At 36.6% G+C, this 27,966-nt stretch overlaps 1 protein-coding gene across 1 annotated transcript; it reads left to right on the plus strand.

The window, feature by feature from the left end:
* Window positions 1-1,960: 1,960 nt before the first annotated feature.
* LOC145824127 (stemmadenine O-acetyltransferase-like) lies at window positions 1,961-26,748 on the plus strand. The gene is made up of 5 exons (XM_082923720.1): window positions 1,961-2,072; window positions 2,220-2,332; window positions 24,321-24,378; window positions 24,424-24,758; window positions 26,014-26,748. Exons 1-5 carry the CDS (start codon window positions 1,961-1,963, stop codon window positions 26,746-26,748), a joined length of 1,353 nt encoding a protein of 450 aa, XP_082779846.1.
* The last annotated feature ends 1,218 nt before the right edge of the window (window positions 26,749-27,966 follow it).

Genomic DNA, 27,966 nt, shown 5'->3' on the forward strand with positions numbered 1-27,966 from the left:
TAGTGAAATGATCTTCAAACCGTGGTATTTTACAAGTTTCTAAATGTTTTCTAAAGTTTTGGCCCAAAAATATGAGTTTTGAAGTGTGTGATTCGAGTTTGGAGCTTGGGAGTGCAATCTGGAAATTCCAAATTCTGCACTTCCGCTCAAGCGGTAAAAGTTGCGCTCAAGTGATAAATCTGTGATCTTACACTTCTGCTCGAGCGACCAGAAGTCCGCTCGAGCGTGAAATGCAAGCTCCCAAAAGTTTACACATTTTGCAGACTGCTCAAGCAACAGAAGTTGTGCTAGAGCGAGGACCTCAGTCTCAGGCTCAAGCGATCGTTGAGTGGCCATCGAGCGGAGATTTTACACAACCAGTACTTTTGTGAGATTTACAGACCGCTTGAGCAAGGGAATCTGCGCTCGAGCGACCCCTCACTTGTTTGCATATCCACTCGAGCGACGTAAGTTGCGCTCAAGCGAAACCCCTATTTTCAGCAATTTTTGATTAAGTATTTATATTTTAGCATCCTCATTGCAACCTAGGCATTCCTAGACCAAGATTAAGACATAATAATAAGGATAAGAAGTAGAAATGCATCAAGATAAAAAAGGATTAAGTAAACGATTCCGAGTGTGTAATTCAGTGTGTGTTCGTTCTGTAACTGTGTAGGTCACGCGCCATAAGGGATCTGATTTGCCTACTCTATCTGTTTGTTTTGGGACCAACTGTGAGTAATAACTTAGTAGAGCTATATTTAACTTTATTTATTTTATGTGTGATGGAATAAGATCTATTTTATGAAATATTATGTTCTGTACAATGAATGATCATCCAAATTCTGATAAGTACTCGGGGCTCAAGTAAGTTATCTGTTCCCAGTCCGGAGGTTCCTTTATGAAACTGACAAGTTATCTATACCCAACCGAAGGTTCTTTTATAGAACTGACAAGTTATCCATACTCGGCCGGAGGTTCCTTTATGGAACTGACAAGTATGATCTTCGATACTCCATATGTGATCTGTTAGCACTAACGGATGTAAGATTAAGTACGTATTCTAATTTTTGTCACTAACTTGAATAAGAATATGAATATAAATTTGTTTCTAATATGAACTCTGATTTCTAATTATGTTATGGACATCATTCATCAAAACCTTTTACTCTGTTATTATTCACTGGGCTTTCGCTCACTATTTAAGTTATGTATGTAGGTGAGCAAGCGCATGACTAGGCCTAAGCTGCTACCTGGAAAGGTTAGAGTCAACCAGCCACCGTGCCTCCCAGGGAAGTTCCCTTTTGAGATGTCAAGTTTTGCAACTTTGCTATAGATGTTTTGTTTTGTTTTGCTTATTTGCACATTGGGCTAAGTCCCCTTTTGGCTTTATCTGTGGAAATAAGTGACGTAAGACTAATATATTTATGACGTCACATGCACATATATATATATATATATATATAAGTTTTTTTTTAAAGATCTCTGTCCCATGTACGTTAACACAACTTAATGGACTACATATATTTTGTATATTTGCTTCCTCAGCCCCTAATTATATGTTATTATGTTAAGAGGCCTTTGATAATCCAAGAATTACTGGCCAGTTACGACGCTAAACCTATAGGGGCAGGTTTGGGTCGTAACAGTGGGCATTTTTTCCCCTCACATTTTGATTGAGCCATTGTGCAAATGATATACTATCTGTAGCTGATTTATTCATGATGGTTGATAATGTAATCCTCATGTGATTTTGTATGAGGTTGTTCTTGAACCATCTTTGTCAATAGTGAATTAGGAGTCACTATTAAGGGGAATCGTGATTTGATGATTGACTGAGTTAGAGATGAAGAGATAGGAATATACCGATTTTCTGGATGCATCCTATTTTCATGTGACCCATCCTAATTTGGTCTTTAAGCTACTCCCGACATGGAGTGAGGGAGACATTACTGTAAAGATTGTAGTTTTGTGATCAATGATGGAAGGGACTGAGGAATGTGGTATTGATTGCATGGTGGGATCGGCTTTAACTGTGACTGTTGCTACGGTGGTTCTTGCTTTTGCTATACTCCCTAAGACTGTTAATTATGGTATATGACTGTGTGAGTTTCATGTGACACTATCAGGGCCATTTATGGAGTATACTTTTTCATCCGTCATGGCTTTGTGAGTGGCTATGGATGTCATGACTGTGAGGTGCAAGATGCTTATTTGACTCCAGGTTTTATCCGTGATAGGAACTAGGAGCTTGTGGGGTAGGTTAGCAGAGTTGATTGGTTTCAGTGGTTGCTTTAGCTTGTTTATTACGGTGTCTTATTGTGAAACAGTTTATGTTTATGTGGTTCATTTTGTACACTTGCCCATATATTTTCTTCAAATTTCCATTTATTATCTTTGATGGCAAAGGTTACTTGGGGAAAAGAAAGGATATATGGGCAAATTTCGGTATTTATGGCTTCTTTTGTTGGTTTCCCACATATGCGGGGTTGTTTTTAGATACCATTTGTAGTAGTCTTTTCCCCCTCTTTGTGGGGCGGTGTTAGTTTTGATGTATTACCTACGGAATGCCCCTTGTAAATGTGTAAATTCTTTGTATTTATTTTATGACTTACCTATCCAAAAAAAACTTACCAAAATCAATCACAAAATGTAACTATCAAATTCAAACACTTTCTCAAATCAAAATAACAACTTGTAAGAAAAGTCAAATCTTTAATTTTTTTCCCGTTTATCATTAAACTTTAAAAACTCTTAACCACATAAGGGTAATGGATTATACAAAAAGCTATTGGTTCGTGTTAGGGATTATAGGAGAAGCTATTGGTTTGTCTTAGAATACCACCACATACTATCCTAATATTGTTGTGATTAATAGAAAAAGTAAAATTCACGAACTTATATTCAGTGATTAAAAAATATAAAAAGACATGATAACTATAATTAGTGAAGAGTATGGTTAGTCAATCCTCCACTAAATTGGCAATAGTTTTTCGGGCTATAGACACTAAGGAGTGGAGTGTACGCCCAGATCTAACACCACATTTCTGTAAGCTTCTAATTTCTCTCTCCAAATTCAATGTGGTTATTTCAATAAATAAAGTTATAAATTATTTTATCAATTTGTAAATATTTTGTAAAGTTATCGCTGATTTACAATTTTCTCAAAGAAAAATGGATAGCAAATAGTATGATTTCGTGAGTATATCGTCTATTCATATATGTTATGATGTTATGTGCTTCGGTATTCGTAATAAAATATTACTCTATTTGGTTTAATTTATTTTTTAATAAATTTTTTATTTTTTATTTTTAGTGATTTTTTAAATATTTTATATAATTTTTTTTATTGATACACTTAATTTAGATGCACTTAAAAAATATAATATTTGTGATTTTGCTTTTGCTTTTAAAAACTCCCCAAACACAAAAAGTAAAAATAAATTTGGAAATTCAATATATTTTTGTATTTTGTTATATTCAATAAAATATTTAAAGATTTTGTACAATTTTTTTACTTTTTAAGTGTATCAAAATTAAGTGAAATAAAAATTATAAAAAAAATAATTAAAACTTTATGGATTTATTGAGTTATAAGTCCATTAAGTGGTATTTATAAATAAATCTCCTTTTTTTAACGGTAAGTTACTACATCTTATTTTAATACAGATATCTTCCTAACGTTTTAAAAATTATACTTTTCTCTTTGAAATTTATAATCTCATTACAATTTACCTCTTCCGTTAATTAACACTATTTATTGATATCATCGATTAATTTGTTTGATGGATCACAATGGTAACATCTGTGGCAACTTAGGTCTCTTTCTCAAAATTAACAATCTTTACACTATCTCTTTCTCTCCCTCTCTCCTACTCTCCCTCTTTCTCTCTAATTTGTTTGTCATCGACCGCTTGCTTTTTTTAACTTCATTTTACTTTATTTTTTAGTAGTAGTAGTGGTGGAATTAAGTTTTTTGTCCCTCTCATATTTGATGAGATGTTTTAGAGAGTGTCGACTAAAATTGTTGGTGGTAAAGAGGGAAAGATGAGCTATAAAGAGAGGGTGAGATGGAGAAAAAGCTCCAGGTCTAGTTCATCTCAAGGGGATGACAGGTATAGCGATCCCGGGTTTACCCTTGTTGTACAGTGATCCGGACATGTGTCCGTGGATGTTGGTAGTTGTTTATTCTCTAGTTTGCATCCTCGTTACTTTGTATATTGAGTTGTAGGATGTGTTGGGCAGGTTTGTTACAGGTTGGTTGTGTTTGGGAGCCTAGTGCTGCCGCCCAGATTTTTGGACCTTCGCTCGAGCGAGGAGTTGGTCGCTCGAGCGAGAGTTGAGTTCGTGTCTGATGGGTCAAGCCAGAGTGGCTTCGCTCGAGCGAGTGATGGCGTCTGGTTCTGGACCTGAGAGTTGTATTTCTTGGCTCGAGCGAGCTTTTCTTGGCTCGAGCGGTCTGGTTTGTTTTTCGCTCGAGCGAGAGGTCTGTCGCTCGAGCGTGCTTCTGGTTGCAGACCTGAGGGTTTGTGTTGTTGGCTCGAGCGAGCATTCTTTCGCTCGAGCGCACTTCTGAGTTTTTGGCTCGAGCGAGAACTTCTTGGCTCGAGCGAGAGTTTTCTGTGTCTGGTCGCTCGAGCGACAAAGTCTTCGCTCGAGCGAGCGTGTTTTATATCAACGGACAGTAGCGTTTTTGAACTTTACTTTTTCACTTTCTTTTTTGATCAAACCCTAGATCCGAGACTCTCTCTCTCTAAACTTACACTCTCTCTAAGATTTGATCTCCCTAGAGTGTGAATCTAGCCTAGGGCTTTTGTTAAAAAGATAGAGGGCGTTGAGAGCTTCGTTTTACTCTGAAAAAGTTTGGATTTGGAGCACGTTGATCTTCGAGTCTTCATCTCCTTTTTGGCTCAAACTTCGAGGTAGGGATATCCTACTCCTCTCTATGGATTTTGTCTTTAAATTTTAGTATTTTGAGATGTTGGAGTTGGTTTGGTAATTTGGTAAAAGTTTGGGACTTTTGTGCAATTTTACAAAAGTTGGGGTTTTATTCATAATAAACCTAGATGCATGTCTGGCATAGAGAAATGGAATAAATGTTGAATCATTGATGAAAATGGGACCTAAGGGTTGAAATGGTAATTATGGATAACGACCTAATTACTTTGTTTGATTAATTGGGATAATTAATTGTGAGAAATGAGGAAATGAAATGTTGATTGAATATCCATTGTGCATTTATTTTCTGTTTAGAAATAACTGCTTTGGGCTATCGGTGGAGGATAGTCGTGATTGTTGTAGACAATGCATGATGATTAGGCAAACGGAAACTAATCAATGAAATGTGTCATGGAACTTGACGGTTGATAGAATACATTAACTGTATGTATTGAGTGATTGTATATAGAACCAATGTGTTTGTATACGTTATGTGTAGAGGAGGAGATGGGGGATGTACTCCGCGGTTTAGGGGAAGATGGGGGATGTACCTCTAAACCGGATAGTGTTGGAAGAAGATAGGGGATGAACTCCGTAGATACAGCTCATATGCTTGTCTAGAGAAGTGAAGATAGAGCTAATATGCTTATCTTTGTGAAGTGTGGATATAGCTTATATGCTTATCTATGGATATTGTTGTTATACATATCTGTTGTAGAATGTGGATATAGCTTATTTACTTATCTGAGAATGTGGATATTGTTGTTATACATATCTGTTGAGAATGTGGGTAGTGCTTATATGTCTATCGGTTGAAAAAGGGAAAATGAAAGGTAACTTGGACTCATAAGTCGTATGACATAAATACGTGATTTATGTGAATATATCAGTGTTGGCCATCTATCAATTGCTAATCTTTTAGTCATTGTTCATGGTTGGTTTAGTATATTTCTACTGGGCTGTGGCTCACCCTATATGGGAATATCATTTTCAGGTACAGGTAGCATGCCACCTCCAAGGACATAGCTTGGGAGGCTAGAGGCGGACATACTTTTGTTGTTTTACTTTTTGATGTATTACATGTAAATTCAAGCCAAGGGCTTAATGTGTATGAGTTAGTACTCTTTTGTTGTAACCAAGTGTTAACTTGGAAAGCTGTAAGCCCTTAGGGCATTTACTTTTGTTGTTAACATGTAATACTTATGTAATGGAATTCTGATAAATGGAAGAATGTGGTTATTTCATATGTCAATGCATATCTTTATTGGTGGGTTTAATGTTGTTATTTTGAGGGTGTTACAATAGGTAAGTGCATTGAAGTCATTTAAATTTTTCCCTTAATGGGGTTGATCAACAAACTCTTACAGGAAGTCACACGTCAAGGAGATATTTATATTAAAATTAAACTTTAGGGTGTAATTTATTCTGTTTAAAAATATTATATATAGTCAAAATAAGTACGAATAATATATAAAAACCACTCAATAATGATTGTTTGGGTGGATATGATTTTAAAATTGGATTAATAATCTAATAAAATACATAAATTGATGTTTAATAAAATATTTAAAAAATAAACAAGTCTTGGAGTAATGTAGTATACTTCATATCGGAGACTAACGCTATTGAGAGGATGCAAATTGAGATACAAATTGAGAGATCAATGCAAGGTTTAGTCTAATTGATTAAATTATACAATTGAGAGGATTTTATCAGGCCATCCTCATAATTTTGAGTAGGGCTATAAATGGGCGAAGTCCAACCGGATAGTAGATTATTTAAACTTTGTTTAAAATTTTAACGAGTTTCAAAATATGCTTAAACTTGACTTGTTTATATAACAAGTAGATTTAAACAAACTTTGAACAAGTCAAGTTAAAGTAACTTTTTTTTTATAGTGCACATAAATTTATTGACTAGTAGTGAGTTCAAATTTAGTTTGAAAATTTAAGAGCATAAAATTGTGCTCAAAATTGACTTGCCTACATAAAAAATTAATCTCAAACAAATATTTAATGAGTCAAACACAAGTCAACCTCTAATAGCTTGATTAATAAGCTTAAATTATGAGACTCCAAAGTTCACTTATATTTTTCTTTTCAGAACTATAGGGATTAATTTGCTCTAAAAATTGATTAATCTGATTCCCATATGTGAATAGATAATTGTAGGACTTAGAGAAAGTAATCTATACACCTACCATGGGACTGAGGAAGTAATTGTTATTTCCCTTATTTTTTTAGAGGACATATAAACTTATTGAGATTAGTAATAAGTTGTTTAAATTTGATTTCAAAAATTTAACGAAATTAAAATAGTGTTCAAAATTGACTTGTCTGCATAACAAAATCTCAAACAAACATTTAACAAGTCAAACGCAGGTCAAGCTTTTATGGCTTGGTTTGTTTAACAAGCTTAATTTTGAGACTCAAAAGTTCAGTATATATATTTTTTTTCCCCAGAACTATAAGGGTCTATTAAATTCCTAATTTTCTCTAAAAACTTATTAATCTGATTCCCATGAATAGTAGATTGCAACGACATGAAAAACAAAAACAAAAACAAAAACAAAAACAAAAACAAAAACAAAAAAATACAAAAATTAATATATACATCTACCATTAGGGGTGAGCGCGGTGTTGTTCGGATTGTTTAAAAGTAAAATTATAAATTGAATGGCGGATTGGCAAATTAGTAAATTGCGGTTTGAGGAGTTTTGGACGGATTGGTAGATTAAAGAATATTCTAACCAATTCTCGAGCCTTTGCATAATATATAGCACTAATTTGCATAATATTTTTCATATATATAACACAAACTAATTATATATATATATATATATATATATATTACTACCAATTTGTAATAAATTTCACACATTAAATTTCTTTCATACTCATTTTTACTTTGATATTTTATTATAAGTTACAAAAACATATATATATATATATATTAACTATAGTGGAGCTGAACAGAGAGGTTTCGAATGCGGATTATAAATTTTAAAGTTTAAACTGTGGTTAACTGATAGAGCAGTACAAATTGATATGAATCAGTGCAATTTTAACAAATTAGGCGTTATTTTGCACAAATCCTACCTACCATGGGAGGAATGAAGGAAGGAATTGCCAACAAATTAGGTTTTAGGGCAAGTTACATAACTGTTGACACTATAAATAGTAATATTATTATTATTACTATTATTATTATTATTACAGGACACGTGACATTTTCTTGATCAATCAAGAGTTCAGAAAAGTCACAAAGTTAATGGTCTTGCATGGTGGAATATGGAAGACAAGGTGAAAGAAGTTAAAGCACATATAAAGAATATGATGGACAAAGTGACTTAGTGGGAGATATGGAGGGATATGTGACATTGTGGGAATGAAGGTGGAAGAGTGGGTAGTTTTAGGTGGTTATTGGGTAGTTATTACTGAAAGTTTTTGCCATATAAATAGCCATTAATGGCTATATTTATAGGACCCAAAACCAGATCTAGAAACCAGTCTATTTTACCATACATTTTTCCAGTTGTTTATTTTTCAGTTCTTTACTTTCCAGTCCTTTACTTTCCCATACTGAATTTTAGTTTCTTAAGAGTAGTTCTAAGTTAGTCTATTTAATATGATTATGCAGTAGAGATTAAATCTGTATAGTGTGGGTCCATATACACTACTACAAAAACAGATAAATATCACACTTTTTTTGTGTGATGTATGTTATTTAATCACACCTTTTAAGTTTTATTAAAGTGTGATATTTGGGAGTGTGATTGAAATGGGTCATTTTTAATCACACCTTTTAAGTGTGATTAATAACATTTAGATCAAACCTTTTAGTCGCCAAAAGATCATTCGTGAAAAAAAAAATTACATTCACTAGCTTCTCATTTGCTTCTGTGGAGATTCGAACCATCAATCCTCTCACACCATAAAGTTTATACAACACACTCTTTTCACTGCACCTTTATAACACCATATGATTATATATGCAACATATATTATTTATATAGTACATAAATTCGTATTAATATAAAAGTATATATATAAAGATAATTATTTTTTATTGAAAATAATTTATGTAAAAATAAATTATTTACTAGAAAAAAAAGAGATCACTTTTGGCGGTTTAGTCGCCAATTTTATACTTTTGGCTACTAATTATTTTTTAGGCGTTAAAAAATTAATTCTCGGGCTAAAATTACCACTTTTGCGACTAAACTTCTTTTTAGTCTCCAAAAAGTCTCACTTTTGGCTACTGAACATCTTTTTAGTCGCCTAATGCCTCAGTTTTGGCTACTAAATTTTTTTTAGTCGCCAAAAAATCTCACTTTTGGGTACTAAACTTTTTTTAGTCGGTAAAAACCTCACTTTTGGCGACCAAACATCTTTTTAGTCACCCAATACCTCACTTTTAGCTACTAATTTTTTTTTAGTCGCCAAAAAGCCTTAGTTTTGGCTACTAAAATTTTTTTAGTCGGTAAAAGCTATATATAGATTTTTAGTCGCCAAAACCTATACTTTTGGCTACTAAATTTTTTTAGTCACAAAAAATCTTTACTTTTAGCTACTAATGCTTTTTTAGTCGCCAAAGATGCTTTTTCTTGTAGTGGAGTATATATATATATCTATATATAATTACACTTATTTAAAAAAGTGTGATTAAAAAGTAGTAATGTATATATAATCACACTTTAATTAGAAGGTGTGATTAAAAAATATATAAATAATCACACTTTAATTAGAATGTGTAATTAAAAAATATATAAATAATCACAGTTTAATTAGAATGTGTGATTAAAAAATTTATATCTAATCACACTTATTTAAAAAGTGTGATTAAAAAGTAGTAGTGTATATATAATCACACTTTAATTAAAATGTGTGATTAAAAATATATATGTATAATCACACTTAATTGAAAAGTGACATAAAAAATGAATATTATCACACTCAATGAAATTAAGTGTGATTAAAATATCAATCTAATTTTTTTTATTACACTTCCAATAAAAGTGATATTTTTTTTTTTTGTCAAAGTGTGATCTTTAACTATTTTTGTAGTAGTGGTATAGAATAAATCTAAAATGCAATATGATTATTTTAGGAAATTTTTGAATAATTAAATCTTGGTTCGTAATATTAAAGTTATATTAAGGGTTTGTTTGGAATGAACTATATATAAGTACACTTTTTGACTTTTTGGATAAAAAAGTGGAGGAAAAAAATATGATTGTTTAGCATAACTTTTTGATTTTTTATGAAAAAATATACATTAAAATATTGTATAAAATAGAAAAATTACCGTATTACCTCTAATGCCCCCTGTGCGTACTGACAGTGATTGTTTAGGAAGCCAATACGAAACGTTGCTTTGAAGTTGTGTGGTGGGCAGCATACTTTAGAAGATATATAGGAGCTGCTTTCCTCTAGTCCGAGATCGAATTAGACGGTGCTATTCGGCCCATGGGGGCCCACCACGGGTTCCGTTTTGATAATTCGAACCATTCAATGTGTAAAACTTGTCGAGTACTATATGCTTGTAAAAAATCATGTTGATCAGATATCGATAACTATCCATCGAATCAATTTTTTGTCAACCGTTAATTTGTTCACCGTCCATTTTTTTTTAATACAAAACTGATTTGATCATATAGTTGTCGATATTCGATCAACGTGATTTTTCACAAACATATAGTACTCGACGAGTTCTATACATTCAACAGTTCAATTATCAAAACGGGACCTGTGATTGGCCCCCACGGGCCCCCACAGACTGAATAGTACCGTTCTGTGTAAATTAATTTATTTATATATTTTTTTTATAAATAGTAATAATTTATTAATTTTTTTTAATAACTTTTTGTATTTTTATCTTTTATAAATTTACCAAACTATTTAATTAACGATTTTACTATTAAAATCGTACAGTAAGAAAAACGGAAGGGTGATCCACGTTGAGTTTGGAAACCGATGCATGATCGACGTTGAGTTTGGAAACCGAGTGCGTGATCCACGTTGTGTTTGGAGAGAGAAATTAGATATATTGAAAAATGATCAATATCTTTTCCATTTCATTTTATAAGATTATAATATATCACAAAAATCTAAAATTAATAATCAGTAGTTTGGCCCTGTATGATAGAGCTGTGAGAAAGTGCTTATAGTTTATGCCTTAACAACTTATAGCTTATAACTATGAACATAAACTGATTTTTGACTTATAAATTAAGCTTCTCCTGCCCCACTCAAAGAATAAGCTGATTTCTGACTTACAAAAAGCTATAAGCTGCATTGTTAAACTAAACCAAACACATCAAAATAGCTTAAATTAAGCTGAAAGTTGAAATAAGCTGAAAAAAAACTGTACCCAACAGGGCCTTTATATCTATCATGTCATTTAAAATTTTAATCACTTTAAAATTTAAAATAAAAATTTATTAATGTGGATATTTTGGAGCCATTGATCATAGAAAGGAAATTTTCATTTCATCCTATTTGTAGATCCCTTCAAACATACTATTTACTTGGAAATATATATACATACTTTTTTGGGGAAATTTCAGTGCAATATAAGTTTCAAAAAATAATTATCACTAAGTGGTTAATTATAATATAAATATTAATAATTAAAATTATGCATCTTTCATGAATATATACAATAATTATAGCGATCCCGGGTTTACCCTTGTTGTATAGTGATCCGGACATGTGTCCGTGGATGTTGGTAGTTGTTTATTATCTTGTTTACATCCTTTCCTACTTTGTATTTGAGTTATAGGATGTGTTGGGCGGGTTTGTTACAGGTTGGTTGAGTTTAGAAACCAAAACTAGTTGCCTAGATTTTGGCCTGTACGCTCGAGCGGGGGTTTGGGCGCTCGAGCGGGGAATATACCCATCCAGTAATTGTTGTGCAGTGTTGTACGCTCGAGCGTGGAGTTGGCCGCTCGAGCGGAGGCCTGGTTCTGCAAAAGTGCTGGGCGAGTGCATTCTGCGCTCGAGCGGGCGGTTGGCCGCTCGAGCGGAAGTCTGTGAGTGGACGCTTGAGCGGGGTGTTTTACGCTCGAGCGGAAGACTGGGTTAAAGTCCCGAATTTGTGACTCTTCAAATCACTTTTTCACTTTCTCTTCTCTCTCTTACTTTTCCAAAATCACCATTGTTGAGCCTCTCACTCTAGACTCTACCTTCTCTCTAGGTTTTGATCTAGTAGGAGTGATTTACTCACCTTTGGCCTTTACAAAAAAGTTGTTGATCGTCGAGGGCTTCATTTTAATCTGAAAATCTCGGGTTTTGGAGCACGTTGGGTTTTGTCGTCTTCTCCTTTGGGACTCCGAATTTGAGGTAGGGATATCCTACTCCTCTCTATGGGTTTTGTCTTTAAATCTTGGTATTTTGAGATGTTGGGCTTGGTTTGGTAATTTTGTGAAAGTTTGGGGCTTTTGTGTAATTTTACAAAAGTTGGGGTTTTATTCATAATAAACCTAGATGCATGTTTGGCATAGAAAAAATGGAATGATTGTTGAATCATTGATGAAAATGGGACCTAAGGGTTGAAATAGTAATTATGGAAAATGGCCTAATTACATTGTTTAATTAATTGGGATAATTAATTGGTGAGAAATGAGGAAACGAAATGTTGATTGAATATCCATTTGTGCATTTATTTTCTGTTTTAGAAATAACTGCTTTGGGCTATCGGTGGAGGATAGTCGAGATTGTTGTAGACAATGCATGATGATTAGGTAAACGGAAACTAATCAATGGAATGTGTCATGGAACTTGACGGTTGATAGAATACATTAATTGTGTGTATTGTGTGATTGTATATAGAACCAATGTGTTTATATACGTTATGTGTAGAGGAGGAGATAGGGGATGTACTCCGCGGTTTAGGGGAAGATAGGGGATGTACCTCTAAACCAGATAGGTATTGGGAGGAGATAGGGGATGAACTTCGTAGACACAGCTCATATGCTTGTGTAGAGAAGTGAATATAGAGCTCATATGCTTATCTTTGTGAAGTGTGGATACAGCTTGTATGCTTATCTGTGGATATTGTTGTTATACATATCTGTTGAGAATGTGGATATAGTTTTTATGCTTATCTGAATATGAGATATAGTTTTTATACATATCTGTGGAAATGATGATAGAGCTAGTATGCTTATCTGTTGTTAAAGGGAAAATGAAAAGTAATTGGGACTTGTAAGTCGTTGACATAAATATGTTATTTATGTGATTGTATCAGTGTTGACCAACTATCAATTGCTAATGTTTTAGTCATTGTCCATGGTTGGTTTAGTGCATTTCTACTGGGCTGTGGCTCACCCTATATGGGAATATCATTTTCAGGTGCAGGAAGCATGCCACCTCCAAGGTCATAGCTTGGGAGGCTAGAGGCGGACATAGTGTAGTTGTTTTACTTTTGATGTATTACATGTAACTTCAAGCCAAGGGCTTAATGTGTAAACGAGTTAGTACTTTTTGTTGAAACCAAGTGTTAACTTGGAAAGCTGTAAGCCCGTAGGGCATTTTGTTTTGATGTTACCATGTAATACTTATGTAATGAAACTCAATGAAATAAAGGAATGTGGTTAGTTATATGTAAATGCATGTCTTATCTGATGGGTTTAATGTTATTATTTTGAGGGCGTTACAACTTGGTATCAGAGCGTACCGGGTTCGAATACTTTGGGTACGTGGGAAGTGATTAGGATCACAATGGGTTTGTCTCGCTTGATAGAGACTTAGATGTAGTATCATATGCTATGTGCTTAATTGATAACATGCTTATGTGACTATGTGGGTATGGGATTTAATTTCTAGGATATTGATTGGATCCTTGAGTTTCTGGGAGTCTTGTTGGAAAAGCACTTGATCAATGCTGTTTCTAACCGGAACTCTAGTAACGTCTCGGGACTATCATTATCCGAAAATGAAATTCGTAAGTGCTTATGTGTTTATGTGCTTATGTGGAGTGAATTACAGTTGTCCATGTATTAGGACGTGAGTGTTTAGTTTCGGCACATTTATGAATGTGCTAATGTTCTGTGTTGCCTTTATTAGGATGTCAGGACGAGGAAGAGGTACTAGGCGTGGTAGACCTGCGAGGCAGGAAGTACCGTTACCTGGTGAGATTCCGGTAGTACAGGAGGGGGTTGGGCAGGCCACTGTGGCCGAGCCAGTAGGTCAGCAGGCTATGGGTGCCTTGGCCAAAGAGATAGCAGGAGCTTTGGGTATTCTTAGAGCTGGGAATCAGGCAGCTGAGACAGGGCCTTCCTTCTTGAAGAGGGAGTTTTTCCGGTCTAATCCGGATGAGTTTATCGGGGATCCGAAGGAGCCACTGAAGGCTGATGAGTGGTTAGAGCAGATGAGTAAGACGTTCGAGATGCTTGGCATTGAGGACGGAGCACTGAAAGTGACCTTGGCATCCTTCCAGCTGAAGGGAGATGCGGGTCAGTGGTGGAAGTACGAGAAAGCTCGTGTTGGTGGTACTTGGGAGGCGTTTGTGAATGCTTTTCAGGAAAGGTTTTTGTCTGCAGTAGTTAGGGAGAAGCTGAGAGATCAGTTTAGCCGGCTTAATCAGCAGGGCTTGTCAGTGGCCTAGTTTGAGACTACTTTTACCAGTCTGTCTAGGTTTGCACCTGAACTGGTGGCGTCTGAAGAACGCCGTTGCTATGAGTTTGAGCGAAAGTTAAGGCGGGGCCTCAAGTTGAGAATTGGTGGGTCTTATATTCGAGAGTATAGACACCTAGTGGACGCTGCAGCTCATATGGAGCTTATGATGCAGGAGGAGGATGAGGGTCAGAGAGGCTCCAAGAGGAGCCAGGATAGTCAGGGTGATGGCAGGAGACAGAAGGGTTATAACCCTCAGCAGTCTCACGGTGCAGTCTCTAGATCGACCTTTCCAGTGCCGAGTGTAGGCTCGGGGAGAGGCAGTCAGGGGGAATTCACTTGTTACAAGTGTGGCCAGCTGGGTCACAAGGTTTCAGTTTGCCCGCAGAAGGGTGGGGGCCAGAAAGCTGCTTCTTCTTCAGCTAGACTGCAGAGTCAGAGTTTGGGCAGGGGGCAGCTCTTGACTTGTTATCAGTGTGGACAACCTGGGCACATGAAGAGGTTTTGCCCACAGTTGAGTGCCACTTCGGGAGCGTCTGGTTCTAGGCAGACGCAGGGTTTTCAGCCAGCTCAGTCTGTGCAGGCCTCGAGGGCCAATCCGGGAGTTTCGTCATCCCAGTCTGTGCAGCAGTCTTTTGCTCCGAGAGGTGAGCAGGTAGACCAGGGGCCTACGGGGCGCGTGTATGCTGTTACCGCGCAGGATTTAGTACCAGCTCCATCAGTAGTGAGAGGTACTTTTCTGTTTTGCAACTCAGTTGCTAATGTGTTGATAGACACGGGTGCATCTCATTCTTTTGTATCTGCTGCATTTGCATCGGTTTTGGAATTGGAGTTAGCACAATTAGCATCTCCTATTTGTGTGGTATCGCCTTTGGGCGGTGAGTTGATCCTGAAACAGGGTGTTAGAGGATGTGATATAGAGGTCGCCGACTATAGGCTTCTTTTTCCGTTTGTTGTCATGCCCATGAAGGGTTTTGATGTTATTTTGGGTATGGACTGGTTATCGTCATACCGGGCTGTTATTGATTGCTACCGCCAGAGGGTCACGTTATGTACCTTGAGCGGGGAGTGGTTCCATTTCTTGGGAGACCGGGTTGGTAGTGTTTTGCCACCGGGGTATGACTCGCGAGGGCGAAGTGAGCTTAGTAGTCTACTTGCCAGCTTTGAGAGTGGTGAGAGTGGTGAGACCCAGGTTGTGTTACCGAGGGTGGTTTGTGAGTATTCGGATGTCTTTCCCGAAGATCTTGTTAGTTTGCCACCTCACCGAGAGATAGAGTTCTCTATTGATTTAGTGCCTGGTACGGCGCCGATTTCTATGGCACCTTACCGTTTTGCTCCAGCAGAGTTGGTTGAGTTGAAAGTTCAGCTCCAGGAATTGCTCGATAAGGGCTTTGTTCGCTCTAGTGTTTCACCGTGGGGAGCACCGGCACTCTTTGTTAAAAAGAAAGATGGTGCCTTGAGATTGTGTATAGACTACCGGAAGTTGAATCGGGCTACGGTTAAGAATAAGTATCCTATGCCCCGTATAGATGATTTGTTTGACCAGTTGAAGGGTTCTCGTTGTTTCTCTAAGATAGACTTGAGATCGGGTTACCATCAGTTGAGGGTCAGGGAGGAAGATATTCCTGAGACGGCATTCCGTACGCGGTATGGCCATTATGAGTTTTTGGTGATGCCATTCGGGCTTACCAATGCACCGGCAGTCTTTATGGACTTGATGAATCGGATTTTCCGGGAGTTCTTAGACCGATTTGTGGTTGTTTTCGTGGACGACATCCTTATCTATTCGTCTTCTGAGGAGGAGCACGAGGCACACTTGAGAGTGGTGCTTGAGTTACTTAGAGCCCATAGGCTGTATGCCAAGTTTGGGAAGTGTGAGTTCTGGCTGAGGGAAGTCAAATTCTTAGGCCACGTGGTATCCGGGAAAGGGGTGTCTGTTGATACATCCAAGGTTGAGGCAGTGCAAGATTGGGCACAGCCTAAGAGTGTGTTTGAGATCCGCAGTTTTCTGGGATTAGCTGGGTATTACCGTCGGTTTGTGAAAGATTTCTCCAGGTTAGCGTCACCGTTGACTAGGCTGACTCAGAAGAGAGTCAAGTTTGTGTGGAGTGAGACTTGTGAAAAGTCGTTCCAAGAGCTGAAAGCTAGATTGACCACCGCTCCGGTGTTGATTATTCCGGAGAGAGGGTTGGGTTATGCGGTTTATTGTGATGCCTCACGAGAGGGTTTGGGTTGTGTGTTGATGCAAGAGGGAAAAGTGATAGCTTATGGCTCACGTCAGTTGAAAATACACGAGACGAATTACCCCACACACGACCTAGAGTTAGCAGCTGTGATCTTTGCCTTGAAAATCTGGAGGCACTACCTTTATGGTGAGAGGTTCGAGGTATTCTCGGATCATAAGAGTTTGAAGTATCTGTTTACACAGAGAGACTTGAATTTGAGGCAGAGGAGATGGATGGAGTTCATCGAGGATTATGATTTTGAGTTGCATTATCATCCGGGAAAGGCCAATGTTGTGGCCGATGCCCTTAGTAGGAAATCCATTAGTGATGTTGCTAGTATAGCCATCCGGGAATGGGAGATGTTGGGAGCACTTGGCGAGTTTGATTTGCTACTGGGCGAATCTGTTGAGGCTGCGGCCTTGTTTTCTGTCGTTGTGCAGCCTACACTTGTGATTAGAGTGTTAGAGGCACAGAGAGGTGACCTTGAGGTAGAATCCCTCCGAGAAAAGATCTCTAGTGGGAAAGTTGAGAAGGGTTTAACGGTGTTTCCCGACCTGAGTGTGAGATACCGAGACCGTTTGTTTGTACCGGAGTCTTGCTGAGAGGAAGTACTCCGAGAGTTTCACCATTCGCGCCTTGCGGTGCATCCGGGAGGTACTAAGATGTATCAGGATTTGGGTCGCCAGTTTTGGTGGCGGGGTATGAAGAGAGATGTGGCTGTTTTCGTATCGAAATGCCTTACTTGCCAACAGGTGAAGGCCGAGCATCAGAGGCCAGCGGGTTTGTTGCAACCCTTGCCTATTGCCGAGTGGAAGTGGGAGCATGTCACTATGGACTTCGTTGTGGGTCTTCCGAGGACTCAGCGGGGTAGTGATGCTATTTGGGTGGTTGTAGACCGATTGACTAAGTCGGCGCACTTTATTCCTATGCGCGTGAGAGATTCGGTAGATCATCTTGCCGATTTGTATATTCGGGACGTAGTGAGATTGCACGGGGTCCCAGTGACGATCGTCTCAGATAGAGATCCTCGTTTTACTGCTAGATTGTGGCAGAGTTTGCAGAGTGCCTTGGGCACTAAGTTGACCTTTAGTACGGCTTATCATCCTCAGACTGACGGGCAGTCCGAGCGTACTATTCAGATCCTCGAGGATATGCTTCGGGGTTGTGTCCTGGATTTCAGTGGGACGTGGGAGAGGCACTTGCCATTGGTAGAGTTTGCCTACAACAACAGTTTTCAGTCTAGCATCGGTATGGCACCGTTTGAGGCCTTGTATGGCTGACCGTGTAGGTCTCCAGTTTGTTGGGCCGAGGTGGGTGATGCACCTTTGTTGGGTCCGGAGTTGGTTAAGGAGACGACGGAGAAAGTTGAGCTTATCCGTAGGAGGCTTGTTACAGCCCAGAGTCGACAAAAGAGTTATGCCGACCGTAGGAGGAGGCCTTTGGCGTTTGAGGTAGGTGATCATGTCTTTCTGAAGATATCACCTAGACGAGGCCTGATGAGGTTTGGGAAGAGTGGGAAGTTCTCCCCTCGGTTTATTGGTCCTTTTGAGATCCTTGAGAGGATTGGTGAGGTTGCTTATCGATTAGCCTTACCACCGCAGTTGTCCGGAGTGCATGACGTGTTTCATGTGAGTATGCTTCGGAAGTATGAGCCAGATCCATCACATGTGTTGGATTGGACTGATTTAGAGGTAGATGAGGATGCCTCGTATGAGGAGAGACCGGTACGGGTCTTAGATAGGCGGGATCAGGTCCTGCGTGGCAAGACCATTCCTTTGGTGAAAGTCTTGTGGAAACATCACGGAGTGGAGGAAGCCACTTGGGAACGTGAGTTGGAAGTCCGAGAGAAATATCCGGACTTGTTTGTTGACGTGTGATCTTGTATTTAAATTTTACATTATGTTGAACTTAAGAGCTTTTATATATGTCTTAAGTTGTAAAACATTGAGAATGTTTTGATTTTTGGAAGCATGTCTTGGAACTTGCCTCATATGGTAGTTGGATGTAACACTAAATATGTTGAATATATTGTTGACATTGGAAAGATAGTGCATAATGTTGATGCATGTTGAAAATACATATGTTGTTTACTTATTGTGATATGTCTCTATTTAAAGGGATGGGATGACCGGTAATGGGTCGAATTGTTGAATGTTCAAGTGTAACATTGTTTAAATTGGAGAAAAACTTGTTTTTGAAAACTTGTGTTTAATTTCGGGGACGAAATTCTTTATGGGGGGGAGGTTATAGCGATCCCGGGTTTACCCTTGTTGTATAGTGATCCGGACATGTGTCCGTGGATGTTGGTAGTTGTTTATTATCTTGTTTACATCCTTTCCTACTTTGTATTTGAGTTATAGGATGTGTTGGGCGGGTTTGTTACAGGTTGGTTGAGTTTAGAAACCAAAACTAGTTGCCTAGATTTTGGCCTGTACGCTCGAGCGGGGGTTTGGGCGCTCGAGCGGGGAATATACCCATCCAATAATTGTTGTGCAGTGTTGTACGCTCGAGCGTGGAGTTGGCCGCTCGAGCGGAGGCCTGGTTCTGCAAAAGTGCTGGGCGAGTGCATTCTGCGCTCGAGCGGGCGGTTGGCCGCTCGAGCGGAAGTCTGTGAGTGGCCGCTCGAGCGGGGTGTTTTACGCTCGAGCGGAAGACTGGGTTAAAGTCCCGAATTTGTGACTCTTCAAATCACTTTTTCACTTTCTCTTCTCTCTCTTACTTTTCCAAAATCACCATTGTTGAGCCTCTCACTCTAGACTCTACCTTCTCTCTAGGTTTTGATCTAGTAGGAGTGATTTACTCACCTTTGGCCTTTACAAAAAAGTTGTTGATCGTCGAGGGCTTCATTTTAATATGAAAATCTCGGGTTTTGGAGCACGTTGGGTTTTGTCGTCTTCTCCTTTGGGACTCCGAATTTGAGGTAGGGATATCCTACTCCTCTCTATGTGTTTTGTCTTTAAATCTTGGTATTTTGAGATGTTGGGCTTGGTTTGGTAATTTTGTGAAAGTTTGGGGCTTTTGTGTAATTTTACAAAAGTTGGGGTTTTATTCATAATAAACCTAGATGCATGTTTGGCATAGAAAAAATGGAATGATTGTTGAATCATTGATGAAAATGGGACCTAAGGGTTGAAATAGTAATTATGGAAAATGGCCTAATTACATTGTTTAATTAATTGGGATAATTAATTGGTGAGAAATGAGGAAACGAAATGTTGATTGAATATCCATTTGTGCATTTATTTTCTGTTTTAGAAATAACTGCTTTGGGCTATCGGTGGAGGATAGTCGAGATTGTTGTAGACAATGCATGATGATTAGGTAAACGGAAACTAATCAATGGAATGTGTCATGGAACTTGACGGTTGATAGAATACATTAATTGTGTGTATTGTGTGATTGTATATAGAACCAATGTGTTTATATACGTTATGTGTAGAGGAGGAGATAGGGGATGTACTCCGCGGTTTAGGGGAAGATAGGGGATGTACCTCTAAACCGGATAGGTATTGGGAGGAGATAGGGGATGAACTCCGTAGACACAGCTCATATGCTTGTCTAGAGAAGTGAAGATAGAGCTCATATGCTTATCTTTGTGAAGTGTGGATACAGCTTGTATGCTTATCTGTGGATATTGTTGTTATACATATCTGTTGAGAATGTGGATATAGTTTTTATGCTTATCTGAATATGAGATATAGTTTTTATACATATCTGTGGAAATGATGATAGAGCTAGTATGCTTATCTGTTGTTAAAGGGAAAATGAAAAGTAATTGGGACTTGTAAGTCGTTGACATAAATATGTTATTTATGTGATTGTATCAGTGTTGACCAACTATCAATTGCTAATGTTTTAGTCATTGTCCATGGTTGGTTTAGTGCATTTCTACTGGGCTGTGGCTCACCCTATATGGGAATATCATTTTCAGGTGCAGGAAGCATGCCACCTCCAAGGTCATAGCTTGGGAGGCTAGAGGCGGACATAGTGTAGTTGTTTTACTTTTGATGTATTACATGTAACTTCAAGCCAAGGGCTTAATGTGTAAACGAGTTAGTACTTTTTGTTGAAACCAAGTGTTAACTTGGAAAGCTGTAAGCCCGTAGGGCATTTTGTTTTGATGTTAACATGTAATACTTATGTAATGAAACTCAATGAAATAAAGGAATGTGGTTAGTTATATGTAAATGCATGTCTTATCTGATGGGTTTAATGTTATTATTTTGAGGGCGTTACAATAATTTTCTTAAATTACCACTGAATGATGATTTCCCCTACATTTTTTTTCTTCTGGGGGGAAAGAAAATAATCGAGGTATCAATTTTTATCTTCACTGTGTATTATCAAGTGCTATAATATGTTAACTATATATGTTATAATTTATAAAATTTATTTATTTATACATTATGTAATGAATAGGCACTACAAATAATTAAGATTTTAGAAACTAAAATTTAGAAACAAAATTATTTTTTAGGGATCAAATATTTTTGTTGCATAAAGTATCGTTATTATATTTTTAGGAATGAAAATTAGACATTAGTAATGAATTATTATCTTTCTATGACCAAATTTTTTTTCTCAAAAAATAAATCATTTTGAAACCAAATTATTTTATCCCTAAAAGTGTATTTATTGGTTAACATTTTCAAAATTTTGTCGCTAAAAATCTTATTTTTGACTTTTCAAGACGATTTTTTACTGACTATCCTTACGACGATAGAAATGGATCCCTAAATGTCTTTTATAACAAAATTTTTACTTTTTGAGACTAAAAAATTTGGTCTCTAAAACTCTTATATGTTGTAATGAAGCCTACTTATTAGTTGTTACTATTTGATGATACAGTTACTACACAACGGGTCCCAGGTGGAATGGGTCGGACTAATCCACGCTTCTTCAACCGGTAACTGAGTGTTCAAGCCCACTAGAGAACCTGCACACAAGTTCAATAGGGGAACAGGGAGTCCCCCAGCGAACCCTCCGACGAGCAAATTAGAGAGAGAGAAGTGTAATGTAGGGATATGAATTAGAGATAGAAAAACTTAACCTTCTTCTTGTCTTCAACATATGCGTATATCCTCTGGTAATCATTTCGCCGTCCTTTCCGACCTACCACCTTGGCTGAAAGTCTATGCTGTAGCTTACCTTGTTCAGGGTGAGGGGGTGCTGTTCCGACGGAGAGATGTTGTCGTAATAAATGCTGTGATGGACTGCATTAATGGCGATGTGTAGTGGCAATAACTTTGCAGATCTTTGTCTGCTGATGTGGCTTGTCCTTTACCTGCCACATGTATGAATATCATTGGTTCTTCGTGCCATGTTGGCTTCCAGCTATTCAGGATCTTATCAGTTGGGTTATGTGTTGGGCTCTAAGTGATGGGCTTCGGTTGTTCATAGTGAGCTATGACCTTTGTGGGCCTAACCACGTCACTATTAGTATAAAATAAATTTATATTTCTTAGAAATATACGTTTTGTGCCTCTGATCTTTTAATTTTTTATTTTATCAATTTTGTTTTTAAAAATTTCAATTTGAGTCAATTTTGTTCAATTTCAAACAAACCTTCTTAGCTTCTATTTAGGAAGTGGGTTGGCTTTTTGATTTTTTTGGCTATTTTAGCCTAGGCTAAAAAGCTTGGTTTGAGAAGAGCTTTTTGACTTTTTTGACTTTTTTTGTGAGAGAAGAGTGTAATGATTATGGGTTGCATGTGATGTTTTGTTTGTTATGGCTAAAATAGCATGTTTTGTCTTTTGTGGCTAAAATAGCCACAAAAAACTATTCATCTATGGTCCCAATAGTATAAATTTTGTATCACTTTGGTCCCTTAACATTGACGATGAAAACAAAATAGAACCGTACCGTGTTACATGACGAAATTGACAAAATTAAAATTTTTGGGTGAATTACACTAACGGTCCATATAGTTTGGAACTTGTATCACTTTGATCCCTGCCTTTTCAATTGTAACACATTTGACCCTGAATTTTAAATATTATTCCAAATAAGGATAATTGAAGATACCATTATTTAATTTCAAGGACAAAATCGCCAATTTCATAAAATATAAACAAATATGACAAAAATAAATGTCAAAAAATTATTTTTGAATTTTAAAAATTATTTCTACTCACCGAAGATAAAATTATGTAAAATTGATAAATCTTTTACACATTTATTTTTTTTTACCATATTAATTTTTATTATGTGTTTGGATGATAATCATGTAATGGGTGGTTATTAGGATTTTAATGTGTAATCGATATACAGTATTTAATATATAAAATATTTTTAGTTTTGGATTTTTTGATTTAATAATGATATAAAAGTTGTTGCCATATTTAACTTTTGAAAAAATAGAAACTAATTAAATAAAAATAAAAATAAGCATTCATTACATGATCATCATCCAAACACATAATAAAAATTAATTTGGTAAAAAATAAAATAAATGTGTAAAAGATTTATCAGTTTTATATAATTTTATCTTTGGTGAGAATAAATAATTTTTTAAAATTCAAAAATATCTTTTTGACATTTATTTTTATCAAATTAGTTTATATTTTATTAAATTGACTATTTTGCCCTTAAAATTAATCAATAGTATCTTTAATTGTCCTTATTTGGAACAAGATTCAAAATTTATGATCAAATATGTTACAATTGAAAAATTAAGGATCAAAATGACACAAATCTTAAATTATGTGGACAAGTAATATAATTCGCCCTAAAATTTTCAAGGCCAACATAACACATAATGCATACTTTACTGACCGAAAATAAAATCTACAATTATTTTATTAATAATTAAGATAGTACGTTTGAAATTGAACTCAATCCAAAACACTACTGAAATAGCAAAATAAAATTTAAAAGACAAAACAACACAAAACATATAGGACCATATGTTTATTTTATCCATATTATTAATTGTAAAAACCAGTAAGTATAAAAGGTCATAGAGTTAAACATAAAAAATTAAAAATTAAAAAATTTTAAAAAAAAAAAACATAGTAAGTAAATGACTAAAATATATTTAGAAAAAGTTTATCATTTACTATTCCCCTAAACTCTTATTTCACTATACACCATTTTCTTGAAACTTCCATTGCATTACAATAATTCTCCCCAAACTTATGCATCAGGGCTGTGTGTCAACGACATTATTATTATTATTATTATTATTATTATTATTATTATTATTATTATTAAAGTATGTAAAATTTATTATACAAAAATGTTTGAGATCCCAAAGTTGGGTACTCCATGACCCCCAAAATGATGTCGACCAATCAATTTTTTTTTCTTTCCTTCCTAAACAATCACAGGTGAATAAAGGTTATGGGATTGTGCTTTTTAGGAGTACGTGGCATTGCTGTTTATTCTATTATGTGTTGGGTTTTGTGTTGATTATAAAACTGGTTTTATAAATAAATTTAAAAAAAAAAAGTTGTTTCTTCTTCCAAGCCTACATTATATATAATATGACACTTGTGTCAACCTAATGTATATACACATACACATATCAACATGGAGGTTTTGGTGATCTCTAAAAATCAAGCCATCTAACCCAACCCCTTCCAACCTAAGACATTTCAAACTTTCCTTTCTTGATCAAATCAACCATCCATGAATTTTTCCTTTGATTTTTTATTACCCATTAGGGTTTGAAGATGATTCAAGAGCCACAAACCTCACAAGGTCTAACCAGCTCAAGAAATCTCTTGCTGATGTCTTAACTAAGTTCTATCCACTAGCTGGTCGAGTCAAAGAAAACCTCTACATCGACTGCAATGATGAGGGTGTTCTTTACTTAGAAGCCCAGGTCAATTGCCAACTCTCACAAATCATTGGACAACAACCCATCAATCCCCATGTTGAGCTCAACAAGTTGCTTCCATTTGATCGACTCAATGATGCTGGTGATGTGCTCTTGGCAATACAAGTCACAGTCTTCAAATGTGGTGGGATGGCCATTGGGATGTGTTTTTCTCATCCTGTACCTTTGCCAACTCTTGGGCCAGTGCCGCTCGAGCGGGTCCACTACAAGAAAAATCACCTTTGGCGATTAATTTTTAGTCGTCAAAAGTCGACTTTTTAGTTTCTCCAACTAAAATTTTTAGTCGTCGCTTTTGTCGCGAATACATGGTCGCCGGAGGTATTGGCGACTAAAACTTTTTTAGTCGGCAAAAAACAGGTCTTTAGCGACCAAAGTTTTAGTCGCCAATAGTGATTCACACTTTTGAAAATCATACATTTAGCGACTAATCCTTTAGTTGCCAATACTCACTGAATCGCCGACTAAATCGTTTAGTCGCCAAAATAAAGACTTTTGGCGACTAATAATTTTAGTCGCCAAAGGTGCTTCCGTGAAAAAAAAAAAAAAACCAACTTTTTTGCTTTTACTGAGATTCGAACCATCAACCTGTCCCACATTCTAAACCTTTAGCAGCACACTCCCTCCACTATGCCACTACAACACCACATGAATATATACACAATATATATTACTTATATAGTATATTGACCCGTATTAATATAAAACTATATATATAAATATAATTATATTTATTCAATATAATTTATGTAAAAAATAAATTATTTACTAAAAAAAATTGAGGCCACTTTTGGCGACTAAATCCATTATTGAGTCGGCAGTTCTGTAATTTTGGGCTACTAATTATTTTTTAGTCGCTAAAAAAATAAGTTCCGCCTAAAAATAAACAGTTTTGGCGACTAAACCTGTTTTTGGTCGCCAAAAACGTCCCCTTTTGGCTACTAAACTGAATTTTAGTCGCCAATTGCCTGTTTTTAGCTACTAAATTTTTTTTAGTAGCCAAAGCCTCACTTTCAGCGACCAAACTGTTTTTAGTTGCCAAAACACGTATAATCGGCGACCAAACTGTTTTTTAGTCGCCAAAACCTATACTTTTGGCTACTAAATTATTTTAGTTTCCAAAAATCGTCACTTTTGGCTACTAAAAAACCTTTAGTCGGTAAAACCCATATAATCGGCGACTAAATTGATTTTTAGTCTCCAATAACTATACATTTGGCTACTAAATTGTTTTAGTCGCCACTTTTGGCTACTAATTTCATTTTTGTCGCCGAAAATGGCACTTTCAGCGACGAAAATAATTTTTTTAGTCGCCATTTCTGTATTTTCTTGTAGTGGTCATAGCAATATGGTATGCCCTCGACTTGATTCGGCCACATATTTCCCTCCTAGAGACATGTCTTGTTATAATATAAAGACCGGCAGGACAGAAGAAAAGATGGTTTCAAAGAGGTTTCTGTTCAATGCCTCTGCTATCTCTACTCTCAAAGACAAGTATGCAAATGAAATACAACCCACTAGGGTTGAAGCACTTTCCGCTTTCATATGGAGTAGATTCGTTGTTGCAACGAGTGATCAAGTAGAGGCAGAGGCAGAGGCAGAGACGAGTATTACAAGACTCTATTTGGTGATTCATGGATTAGACTTGCGCATGAGAATGAATCCCCCTCCAACAGAGTCTTATTTTGGCAATTTTAGTTGGGTTGTAATGATCATGCCATCCATGGACAAGACTGTGGAAGAGGGTTATGGGTTTGTGACAAAAATGAGGGAAGCAGTAAAGAAAACTAAAGACAGTGATTATGTGAAAAGAATTCAAGAGGGTGACACACTCTTCAGTTCTATGAAAAGAAAGGGAGATGATAAATCAAGTCAAGAACCTCCAAGGGAAGAGGCAATGAGAAAGAATATAGAGTTTGGTAACTTTACCTTTTCTAGTTATTGCAGGTTTCAACTATATGAAGTCGATTTTGGGTGGGGGAGACCTATATGGGTAAGCCGGGCTACTCTACCCGTAAAGAATCAAGCTGTTTTTATTCCTACAAGATCTGGTGATGGTATAGAAGTGTGGATTAATTTGACAGATGTTGACATGGCCAAATTTGAAGCTGATGGAGTTTTTCTCAAATTTCTTTCCCAAGCCTCTAACTGATGATGACTTGGGTGCTAAGTTCTATTTTCTATAGCATGCTCAAGAATTATTATATCTGGGTTAAAGAAGAATGTGATGTTGTTACTTGTTTTTGCTTCTGCTTCAGATTTAATAAATGGTTATAGGCCTTTCAAAATTGTAAATAAATTTTATCCCAATGACTCGTTTCACAAAGCAAAAAAAAAAAAAAAATTGTATTTGAAATTTCAATTGCAAAATTATGATATTGATATTTTTAAACATTTCAAATTGAAATGAATTATTTAAAAATAATTGATGGTTATTTTCCATATGCATAAATTTCTTTATAGAATATTATGAACCATGCCAGTTACAGTTACCTATGAAAAAGTGAACTTTTCAAATTCGAAGTTGATCAAATCCTACATTCAATCAACCATTAGTTTTATTTTCTATTGAAATGAATATGATGGATAAGCATATATAGCGATCCCAGGTTTACCCTTGTTGAACAGTGATCCGGACATGTGTCCGTGGATGTTGGTAGTTGTTTATTATCTTGTTTATATAGCGATCCCGGGTTTACCCTTGTTGTACAGTGATCCGGACATGTGTCCGTGGATGTTGGTTGTTGTTTATTATCATGTTTGCATCCTTTGTACCTTGTATAGTGAGTTATGGGATGTGTTGGGCAGGTTTGTTACAGGTTGGTTGTGTTTGGGAGCCTAGCGTTGCTGCCCAGATTTTTGGTCCTTCGCTCGAGCGAGGAGTTTGTCGCTCGAGCGAGAGTAGTGTTGCCCCGGTTCTGGACCTGAGAGTTGTAGTTTCTGGCTCGAGCGAGAGTTTCGTGGCTCGAGCGGTCTGGGTTTTTCTTCGCTCGATCGAGAACTTCTTGGCTCGAGCGAGAGTTTTCTGTGTCTGGTCGCTCGAGCGACCAATCCTTCGCTCGAGCGAGCGTGTTTTATATCAGCGGACAGCAGCGTCTAAAACATCACTTTTTCAGTCCTTTTCTTTGATTAAACCCTAAATCCGACACCCTCTCTCTCTAAACTTGCACTCTCTCTAAGATTTGATCTCCCTAAGGTGTGAATCTAGCCTAGGGTCTTTGTTAAAAAGATAGAGGGCGTTGAGAGCTTCGATTTAATCTGAAAAAGTTTGGATTTGGAGCAAGTTGATCTTGGAGTCTTCATCTCCTTTTTGGCTTAAACTTCAAGGTAGGGATATCCTACTCCTCTCTATGGGTTTTGTCTTTAAATT

This window comes from Camellia sinensis, chromosome 4 (assembly GCF_055761805.1).
Source record: "Camellia sinensis isolate YWXY chromosome 4, ASM5576180v1, whole genome shotgun sequence".
Taxonomy (NCBI): domain Eukaryota; kingdom Viridiplantae; phylum Streptophyta; class Magnoliopsida; order Ericales; family Theaceae; genus Camellia; species Camellia sinensis.

What these genes read in the sequence shown, in the direction of transcription:
- LOC145824127 (XM_082923720.1), top strand. Translation starts at nt 1,961, where the DNA reads ATGGAAGGGACTGAGGAATGTGGTATTGATTGCATGGTGGGATCGGCT. An exon ending in CCCTAAGACTGTTAATTATG is followed by an intron (nt 2,073 to 2,219) that starts GTATATGACTGT and finishes TATCCGTGATAG; the next exon opens with GAACTAGGAGCTTGTGGGGT. An exon ending in ACTTTCCTTTCTTGATCAAA is followed by an intron (nt 24,379 to 24,423) that starts TCAACCATCCAT and finishes ATTACCCATTAG; the next exon opens with GGTTTGAAGATGATTCAAGA.